This window comes from Anthonomus grandis, chromosome 3 (genome assembly GCF_022605725.1).
Source record: "Anthonomus grandis grandis chromosome 3, icAntGran1.3, whole genome shotgun sequence".
NCBI lineage: Eukaryota > Metazoa > Arthropoda > Insecta > Coleoptera > Curculionidae > Anthonomus > Anthonomus grandis.
In genome coordinates, this window is record NC_065548.1 from 404,114 (window position 1) to 415,351 (window position 11,238).

The 11,238-nt window shown below is 33.8% G+C and overlaps 2 protein-coding genes across 2 annotated transcripts; one reads left to right on the forward strand and one right to left on the reverse strand.

Moving 5' to 3' along the window:
• Positions 1–150: 150 nt before the first annotated feature.
• LOC126734536 (CDC42 small effector protein homolog) lies at positions 151–4,199 on the reverse strand. The gene is made up of 4 exons (XM_050438215.1): positions 4,044–4,199; positions 3,372–3,457; positions 1,099–1,234; positions 151–729 (listed from the first exon to the last, which is right to left on the reverse strand). Exons 2-4 carry the CDS (start codon positions 3,455–3,457, stop codon positions 709–711), a joined length of 243 nt encoding a protein of 80 aa, XP_050294172.1. The 5' UTR covers positions 4,044–4,199; the 3' UTR covers positions 151–708.
• A 259-nt stretch (positions 4,200–4,458) lies between these two features.
• LOC126733959 (vacuolar protein-sorting-associated protein 25) lies at positions 4,459–6,564 on the forward strand. The gene is made up of 2 exons (XM_050437457.1): positions 4,459–4,800; positions 6,244–6,564. The coding sequence occupies exons 1-2, from the start codon at positions 4,525–4,527 to the stop codon at positions 6,496–6,498; spliced, it is 531 nt and encodes a 176-aa protein (XP_050293414.1). The 5' UTR covers positions 4,459–4,524; the 3' UTR covers positions 6,499–6,564.
• Positions 6,565–11,238: the final 4,674 nt, after the last annotated feature.

Below are 11,238 nucleotides of genomic sequence, written 5' to 3' on the forward strand. Positions count from 1 at the left end.
TTTATAACTTCACGGATAAAATGCTAAAAATAGCTCTAAATGTTTTGGAAATATTATAGAAAAGACTCTGAACATTCCGAATATGTGCTTTATTTCTTATTTTAATACTTCCCAGTGACCAAAACGTGGACAAAAATAAAAATCAAAAAATAACTTTAGTACGTATATATTTTCCAATAAGTACAATAATAACTATCATACATTGCTTCAATTATTGCCATTAATGACACCGATTTACCTGAGGTTGAGTTGTGCCAGTCAAAATTTTCTATTGTGCCAAAATATTCTATATTATAATAAGGCATCCAAATAACCCGAGAGTTAACTACAAGTCAGTCTAATTTCTTGATAAAATTGAATGGATTATCTTACTTAATACTGTCATAAACAAATGAAAGCATCTTAACAAAAAAAAAACAACTTCACTAGCTGTCAAGTCAAAACAAAATGGCTGCCGAAAAAGACGGAAATCTTGTACTTATAAAATGAACTTAAACTAAAAGAAATATTTACAAAAAAAAACTATGAAATAATAGGAAAAATGCCTTAAACAGTAAATAATATATACAAGCGAAACGTAAGATAGTATACACAGAACAACGGAAGTCTTCTTTGTTTTATATAAATAAGTAGAGATAAAAAAAATTCAATTACATTGTAGCTTTAGCACCTAATTTAAATTAAAGATGGAGGACCACTGTAGAGGTCTTATTGGCACCATTGAGCTTCCTATAAACAAAAAAAAAAAAAAACCTACTTAAAATTCACATCATATCCAAAATAATCGAAGGTCATCAATTAATCATCTTTATCTATTATTAGAACAAATGAGTTATGTTAATGCAATTGTTTCAAAGCCTGCACAGATTTTTTAATGATCTACTTCTCTACTACATAAGATTTATGATCAAATATATTGCCTTTGGTCCTCTATAAAGAGTTCTGTGAAGTATATGATCGCATGTGAGTAACCAAAATGATCCAATTATACTATTAGCAATAAATGCTAAAATATTATTGATTTCTAATATATTTATAATGTTTGTTTACCTTTCAATGGGTCAGTAAAAATACAAAAGTACTTAAAATTATTCTTACCTTATAGGCTGTATCATAACCGCCTTTACTCCTCATTCGGTTTTGGAGGGCAATCTGTTGATCATTGGGTAGCTCCACATCTCGACTACCAATGTGGCCTGTATGGACGAAATTTGTGGGATTTCCTATCATCGATCTAAAAATACAAGAAATAAATAACAAAAGTTGACATTAGACTGCATTCAATGAAAAAGATATTGGGGAAACAAAGCTAATGTGTTTTTCATTATTGTGAAGTATGTATGTACATTACTTTAGTAAATTTGACATGAATAAATCAATGATTTGAACCCAGCTATTCGGAGTGATCCAAAGCAATTCTGGAGGTTCATTCACCTTAAACGAAACAACTCTCGCATTCCAGGTTCTATGAGCTATAAAGATACTACTGTTGTGGGTCCTAAAAGTATTGTAAATGCTTTTTCTGATTTTTTCAGGAGTGTTTATGTTGAGTCCTTTATTGCTCAGCCCAAAGAATCTGATACATATACACGTTCAGACAACATTTTGGTCCAATCTTTTGTTCAGGCAGATGTAAGAAAAGCTTTACAGAAATTAAGAAACAAAGAAACTGCGGGTCTTGACCAAATACCTTCATTTCTTTTGCGTGACTGTGCATCGGCCCCGGCTGTACCACTCTTACAAATCTTCAACTTATCACTCAAGACCAATACATTTCCGGAAAAGTGGAAAAAGGCTAAAATATGTCCAGTGTTTAAAAGTGGCGACCATGGCAAAATAGAGAACTACAGACCGGTGTCAATTCTAATTTTTCGAAGGCCTTTGAGATATGTGTGCACGATAAATTGTCTCCTCAAATTAAGCACATAATTACAGAAAAGCAGCATGGTTTCTTTCAAAAAAGATCTACTGTCACTAATATGGCTTGTTTCTTGGAAACAGCATATCTAGCTATAAATCAGAAAAGCCAGTTGGATGTGCTGTACACAGACTTCTCGAAGGCTTTTGATCGGCTGGATCACGGTTTGCTGGTACGGCTGGATTTCATCCTTGTCTGGTGGAGTTCTTCATCTCATATCTGACTGGCAAGCTTCAGTATGTTGAATTTAATGGTTTTGGGTCTGAGTATTACGTGGCTTCGAGTGGTGCGCCCCAAGGCAGTAACCTCGCCCCAATGCTGTTCGATCTATTTATTAATGATTTAGTTGATTGTATGGAGAGTTTCTGTCTTTTATTCGCTGATGATCTGAAGTTGTTTCGTATCATTCGTACTATGCTGGACTGCCTGAAGCTGCAAGAAGACATGAATAGGGTCTTTGAATGGTGTGAAAGAAATAAACTACCCCTAAACTGTGACAAATGTAAAAAAATGACAATTTCCATTCTTCATGAAGAGATTTTATACCCATATATATTGAGTGGTTCTCAGTTGCTAGACTGTTATTCAGTGAAGGATTTGGGCATTGAAGTAGATAAGAGGCTCACATTCAACCAGCATGTAGCACAGGTCACTGGTTCAGCCTTAAAATGCCTCGGGTTTATAGTAAGGTCCACTTCTCAATTTAAGAATATATCCAGCTTGACTGTATTGTACAATTCATTAGTAAAGTCTAAATTAATGTATGGCTCTATGTTGTGATTCCCCATCTATGATGTTCATGTTAACAGGCTGAAGTATGTACAGCGCAGATTCTTAAAGTTACTTTCTGTTAAATTGGATGGAGTATATCCAGTAAGAGGTGTGGAACAGGAGTACATGCTGAATAGATTCAACTATTTGTCACTAAAGCAAAATACTATTCTCTCTAGTCAGATATTTTTATATAAACTTTGCAATAATAAAATTGATTGTTCTGAGCTCTTAGAGAGGCTACCTCTATTTGTTCCTCCTGCCAATACAAGGAGGCACCATATATTTTATCCCTCTCTTAACTTAACTAATCTGTCCAGCAAAGCTCCACTGTGCCGTGCTTGTACATGGTATAATCAGATGAATGCTATTGATGTCGACATCTTTAGCAGCACTGAATATGTTTTTAAAAAAAGGACGTGTTCCTCTCTTAATTTGAATGATGCTTGATTATTTTTCTGTGATTGTATCATTTGGTTAGTATGTCTTATATTCTTACAATTATGCTATTGTTCTAAATTTTAAATTTTGTTATCACTCTATATTGGATCTTATATTATTTTTTTTGTACTACTTATTTAAGGTGCTTATAACTTGTACTGTTTTAATTTTAATTATTTCGATTGTCTTGTAATTGGGAATTTTCCTGTTGGACAATAAACTATTTGAATTTGAACTTTACCTGTCAATCCTGTGCCTCCTCTTCTGCGGCCGGGCCACACAGCAACTGAACCAGGACACCCACAAGTCGTTTACTGTTGCTGACATCTGTAAATAAAGTTTTTCATTTTAGCAAATAAAAGTGATACCCTGATTGCAAACGATAGAATTAACTTCAAAAACACCTTCACCTTTTGCTATCCAAAAACTTAAACGCCTTGTATTACAAAAATAGAGTTCTTCTATTTTAAACTGGAATAAAATAAATAGACAACCAAAGAGCACAAGTTCTTTCTCCAATCTAAAAATACACTTTGTGACTTGTTTTGCACATACAGGAGCACTTGTTCTTTTATTTTTTTTCTAATTATTTGACAAGCACTTTTACTTTTTTATGGTTTTTTACGTAAAAACTAGACGGGTTTTTAAGTGGCACACAGTAGACGGTGACTGTGTGTCACTCCACAATAGGAAATAAAACAGGAAATACTTGTCGTTTTCCTTCCCCGGCCAAAGGCTAAACCCTAATTAAGTATTCCGCACCACAATCTTGAATTATTAACGGCCATAAAATAGGTAATTATGCCTTTTTTGTTGACAATGCCCTGATAAGGAATTGTACCTATCAGTCCATTAAGATCGGCACGAAAAGTTTGCACTAGCGATAAGATTAACGCGCTGGAATGTTAATTACCTTGCTCGTACGAAGTCTTCGAGGGGCACGGACGCTGGAATTCAAACTTTTCGCATCGGGAATTAAATACACAAAAGAAAAGTAAAAAAATGTTTAAATAAAAATAGCCACACAGGACAAAAACCACAACACAACCCAACCTCAATGCTGTGAACTGTCAATGTCAACTGTCATCTGTCTTATCAAGTTGTCAACTTTTTTTTTGGTCAATTATGATTAAAAGAGTAGAACCAATAATATTTAGTAATAATAATTGCCCTATTATTGATTTAATAATAAGAGAAATATTATTAAATTGAAGGTTAATTAAAATCGTGAATAATATTAATTTATAATGGTTTGCGGTTTCAATGCTAGGCAACCCGCAACGCTCACAATGACGTCACGAGTTATGTACTTATGAGCTGTCACTGTGACTTTTGAAGGTTATATTTATTTATAATTTATTGCAATTTTCTCAAAAAAAAAAAAAATAAATAAAATGGGCGAACAACTGGACTGGCCTTGGCAATACAATTTTCCGCCCTTTTTCACTTTGCAGCCGCACGCGGAAACCCGAGCCAAACAAGTGCAGGCATGGAAAACCCTCATATTGGATTATTGTAAGAAGTGTAAATTATACTCCATAGATGTAAGAGAGGCGGGCAATTTAGTGTTGTTTAATAATTCCAGTATAAATAGGAAATTGGAGCAAGATGTGATATTGTCTCTTTTACTTGAGCTGCAAAAAACTGGACATGCAAGTTTTATTGATAAGGTAATCACCATCTAACTACCAAGCATAGATTTTTAATTTGAAATATTCATTCACTATTTTCAAAGAGACCTAGATGTGTAACAAAGAGAAAAATTAGGCTCTTCTCGAACATTATTACCAAGCAATGAGGTATATAGCATTTCATTTATAAACTTAATTTAAATATCAATGAATCTTTAATTTTTGTATTTAATTATTTGCATAATTTTGTGCTGGACTTGATCCAGTATTAAATAAATATGATAAGAACCTACAATATCATGTACCCTAAATATCACTAAAATCTAATACATTTTATACATAATAATAATAATAAATCATTTTACTGTTCCTATTAATTATAACAATTTTGCAAATACAAAACAAATATATAAATGAAACAAATGGCCTTGATAGTCAGCTTCTCTCCAAAAGGAGAGGCTGTTAAAGCCGTAGAAAAATTCTAAGCCGTACTTACATTTAGTTACCTAACCTAAGCCTAATAAAAGAAAATTCTATGTATATAATATCTTATTTTCTCTGAAATGCATATAAACGCCCATAAAAACTCATTCACTGAGAAGCCGCTGTCTGATCCTTCTTTTGAAACAGGATAAAGATGTGTTAAAATGAGTAACTTGAAATTTATTTACGGTTGACGCTATGTTATAAGAGAATCCTCTTTTAAAAAGTTGCTAATTGTGCTTGAGGATCGTAAGGATGTGCTTTCTACGCATATTTATATTATGAACATCAGTTCTGTAAACAATTTTCCTACTGAGATAGATAGGACACTGAAATTTAATGATGTTATAAAACAGACAAGCCGAGTGCAGTACACTCCTATTGAACATTGACAACCAGCTAAGTTCTTTAAGCTTATGTGATACGTGTTGTCCACGTCTTATGCCACATATAAAACGTATGCATGACTTTTGAACCTTTTGCACTCTCCGAGCCTGTGTTGTATCCAGAAAAGGACCATAAGCACTATCCGCGAAGTTAAAGTGTGATAGTACAAGTGTGTCACATAGTTCAATTTTGGTTTTCTTTTCTAAGTAATGCCTATGAGGAAAAAGAGATTTAAGGGCGCAGTAGGATTTTTTAATACAAGCTGTTATGTGTTCGGTAAATTTAAGTTTAGTGTCACAAATTAAACCCAGGTTTTTTAGTGGAATTTTTAAAAGAAATATTAGCATTTCCAATACTTAGATCCAACTGACTCAAGATATTTTCACGTAGTTTATCATTACAAAATAATAAAGCCACCGATTTCAAGGGGTTCAACCTCAGCATGTGACCATCGGACACTTCACAAAGCGCCTGAAGATCTGTATTTATTCTAAGGTTAGCCTCTGTTGTAACAAACATATTTTTTTTACATGTGTAACCCAACAAATTCACTGCATTTATGTTTCTCTTTACTACAGATTTTAAAACTGCTGATAAATAATTAAATTTTAGTCGAAACACCGTTGGCAAATTTACTGGCACACCCTGGACGAGTGGGGCTCAATAATCTACGACTACATACAATCATCTGGTCTACAGAATTCAGTATTGACTTTGTATGAACTATCACAGGGTGATGAGGTACGCAACGAAGAGTTTTTTGAGATGCAACAAGAGGTACTTATCAAGGTACTGCAAGTACTAGAAGAAACAAGAAAGTGTGAACTGATTTGGTCGGATGGGGATCCAGGAGTTAAGTTTTTTTAAGCGAATGTCTATTAATATTATGTTTATATGCTTTTTAAGTTTAATTATAGAGTATATTTGATTTTTTTTGGGTGTTTTATTTTACCCTTTATGCCTTTTTAAATGGTGTTGTCAGCTGGCTGTTCCGATCATCACATAAATAATAAAGAATTGGGCAACTTTTCTTTTCAAAAAAATTTATGAAAGTGATGTAATAAATGCTATTAAGAAACTTAAACCTAGAAAATCTACCGGCCCAGATGAAATTCCTTTTTTTATCTATAAAGGTTGTGCTGAGCTTTTAACAAAACCCCTAGTGTATCTTTTCAACATGTCAATTGAACAGGAATCCTTTCCAGATATTTTAAAGTTATCAATGATCTCACCAATTCATAAAAAAGACAAGAAAAATGATATATCAAATTATAGGCCTATTCAACTTAAATTTTTGAAAATATTCTCTATGATAATTTATATGAAAATGTTAAACATAAAATTAAAAAGTGTCAGCATGGTTTTGTTAATGATAAATCCACAGTGACAAATCTGTGTATCCTCTCAGAACAAATTTTTAAGGCAATTGAGTCTAAGGAGCAGTTAGATGTGCTATACATCGATTGTGAGAAGGCATTTGACAAGGTAGATCACTGTGTGCTTTTAAATAAACTGGTTGCCTTTGGTTATTCTAAAAAAGCTTGTAATTTCATGAAATCTTATTTACCTGGGAGAAATAACGTGGTTAAGATTGGTAATTGTCTATCAGATCCATATATGTCTACCTCAGGTGTTCCCCAGGGTAGCAAGCTTGGTCCCTTGCTTTTTGTTCTTTTTATTAATGACCTGCCTGATTGTGTCTCCTCATCTGTAAGTCTGATGATTTAAAACTATTGCTGTCAAGGAAGATGCTGTAAAATTAGAAAATGACCTATGTTCTGTGGTTGATTGGTTCAAGATTAATAAGATGTCCCTTAATGGTCAAAAATGTGCTGTGGTCACTTTCACTCGTAAAGATAACTATTTTCTTGAAGACTACTATATTGATAGTACCAAAATTCTTAAAAAAAACTTTATTAGAGATTTGGGAGTAACTTTTCAGACCAATATGAAATAATAATTGTCAATATAGTGAAATAGTTAATAAGGCTTACCGTTCTTTAGGTTTTGTAACAAGAAACAGTAGAAATTTTAAAGTCAGTACTATCATTAGACTTTATAATGCCCTTGTTAGGCCACATATGGAGTATGCCTCTATCTGGTCACCTGAAGCATCATCACATTCAGACATGATTGAGAAGGTACAGAAAAGATTTCTGTATGTCAGAAAGAACAAAGAATTCCCATATATGGTGTCATACAGGGCAATGTTAAAAACGTTTGACTTCCAGATGTTCTGTACCAGAAGGCAGAATCAGGCAGTCATTTTTATATATTTCATTGTAAATAATGTTAAATAGGTACTTGAGCTGTGATCTAATTGAATACATTTCTTTTAAGATACCAAAGACTAGATTAAGAATAACTAATAAAGAGCTTTTTTATATAAATAATTTTAATACTACATCTCCAATCAATAATAAGTTAAGGATTTGTAAGGATGTTTTAAATGGCTTCGAAGATGTAGATATATTTAATATCAGGGTTAAGAAAATTAGGAGGTTGCTTGAGCATCGGGACATAGTTTAGGACTCATGTTTTACTTTTTTCTTCTTATCTTTTTTTTTTCTTTTAGGTTTAGTGTTATTGTTGTGAAATTATTTTAATATGTTTTTTTGTTTATTTTTTTTTCTCCTGTTATAGGCTTTACATGTAATTACTATTACTCGATATAGGCGATATACAGGGAACGACTGCATCGGTAACCTCCCACCGATAGCAAAGTTTACTGAATAAAATACATAAATATATTTTATTCGGTAAACTTTGCCGATAGCGACGTCGATTCTCCGTACCGCTCGCAATGTGAATTTAATTTCGGCTTCGGCTTGCTCGCAGTGATATTTAGCAAGCACTTGGAGATGGGTAGGTTAGCCTCGAATCAAGTACAGTAGAACCTCGATTATCCGGGCCAGCCGGGACCGAGCCTTCGCCGGATAATCCAAAGACTCATTTTTATTTTTTTAATACATAATTTATTTAAACAAATACATGTGCCAGACGAAAAGAAACAACGTGATAAAACATAATGCAACAAAAAAAAAATGTTTTATTACCTATTTAGACATAATGTATTTGCTATTTATAAACGTATACATACATTATAAAAAATATTATGTAGGTTATACAAATTATATTACATATTATATGTATATACATACACATGTACATATATAAAAAAATTCCAAAATCCCACAATGTCATCTTCTCCCAACAGTTGCAGCATGAGGTCTTTTCTGTAAAGTCTCTTCATGGTCTCTATAACACCGTGGTCCATTGGCTGGGCAATAGATGTTACATTCGGAGGAAAATATGCTACAAATATGTTCCCATCTGTTGACTTTAGTTGCTCTACATCAGGATGCGATGGCGCATTTTTCAGTAACAGTACAGCCTTTGGTGGAAGATTATTTTCTTTGAGATAAGCTTTAACTTGAGGTATAAATTTTTCGAAAAACCACTTTTTAAAAATTACTCGATCCATCCAAGCTGCCTTTTGATTATAATAATCCACAGGCAATCTTTTTATATTTTTAAAAGCTCTAGGATTTTTGGATTTTCCAATGACGGCTAACCTAAGCTTATGGGTTCCTGAGGCATTAGCACAGCATAAAACTGTTAAACGGCCTTTGCTTACTTTGAAACCTAAAAAAAATACAACTTTGAGAAATATTTTATACGTAAAAAAATATGTATGTAACGCTAACCTGGTGCACTAGTTTCTGAGGCTTCTCGGCATTGCTTTCCAATAGAGTCCAGTTTCATCTCCGTTGTACACCTGCTCAGGTTTTAGGTCATGCTCTATTATGAGATTTTCCAAATCATAGCAAAATTCTACCATAGCTACATCATTAGCACTTAATTTCTCCCCTTGAACAGCTAATTCTCGTATTCCATGACGTTTTTTAAATCTGTAAAGCCAACCAGAAGATGCCGAGAAGTTGCCTTTAATTTTCAACTGCTTGTGAAACTTTTCAGCTTGCCTAGTACACATAGGTCCAGATATCGGAACCCCCACTGATCTTTTCTGCAAGAACCACTTGAACCACATAAACGAAGGATTCCCCGAAAGAAACTTGGGGATTCCCCGAGACGAGCGTTTGCACGGTTTCAGCATTCAGGCGGCGCCGGCGCTTTCAATCTCGAGCCGTCAGTCACGGATAATCCGCGCACGGATAACGCGCGCATGGATAATCGGGGTTCTACTGTATTGGAATTTTACGCGCACACGAAAGATAAAAATTTATGTTGTTTTTAACGTATTCATAATCGCAAGTCAAAAAAACAACTTTAATATGCCCAAATCTTAAAAACCTTTGGTAAAAACTAAATACAATATTCTAAAATAAAATGAGAAATAACTCTTAAACAAAATAATAATTCTAATTAAATGGATTATTTAATATTTTGAAGGAGTGTTCAAATACACCTCCTTGTTGGGCTTCACAGTATCCCAACCTGTCGTAAAATTCTCTACGTACATTAGCTAACATTTCAGGTGTAATGGACCTAGAAATATTAATAATTCTAAGTCGCAATTCGTCCAAATTAACAGCTCTTTCATGTCGGTGTTGCTAATGAATTTCCGTCAAATAGCCCCATAAGAAGTAGCCGCAAGGCATCTGGAGTCCGCGATCTCCAGATGCCTTCCATGCCTTGGCCAGATGGCCATGGTATGGAACCTCTTGTGGAAATAAGCCGTTCAGGAAAAGTGTTTGTTAAATAGTCCTGCACTTGTCTAGCGTTGTGATCGGGACATCTGTCTTGTTGAAACCAAATTTCCTCAAAATTAACATCCAAGTTTCGTACAGCGGGTATAATATTTTGTTGCAATAAAAGTAAATATCTCTCAGAGTTTATGGTACCATCAATAAAAATAAGGCCCTACAATGTGATTGGCTAAAATACCATCCCAAACATTTAGCTTTTGCGGGTTGAGTTCGTAATGGTACACTCAAATGTAGATTTTCCAGAGACCAATATCTCACGACTGAAGAATTATGTCGACCTAGAAGAGAAAGAGATGACTCCAAGCGTTTTATTTGATCTTCTGGAAAAATTTCTTGAGTGTTTTTAATTTTATAGGCTTTGTACTTATTTCTTTTCAAAATATCACGCACTTTACGACTTGGAATATCAAGTTCTTCAGAAATTTGGGAGCTAGAACAAGGTTCACTTACTTCCACAAAAGCACACACCTTGGCCTCCTTTTCAATCCTAGCGTCAGGCGTTTGACGAGGTTCCTGATCGCCACTAGAACATTTTGCACACCGATTTACACATCCCGACTGCTCAAACTTATGCCAGATATTATAAATTGTTTTAGCAGTAGGGACTTGCTGATCAGGATATGCAAATATAAAACGTAAGTGATTTTAATAAATATAATGTTAGATGTAAGGATGCTCTTTATTTGCCAAAATTTAACTTTGTTTATTTTAAAAAGACTCCCTTTTATGATGGAATTAGCTTATTTAATCAACTCCCTGCTTCGTTAAAACAAATAGATAACTTCAATATATTTAAAAATAGACTAAAACGTCTTATTATAAGTTCTGTTGTCTATGATATCAACGAAAAGTCACTCCTGCCTAGTCAGTGTCTGTA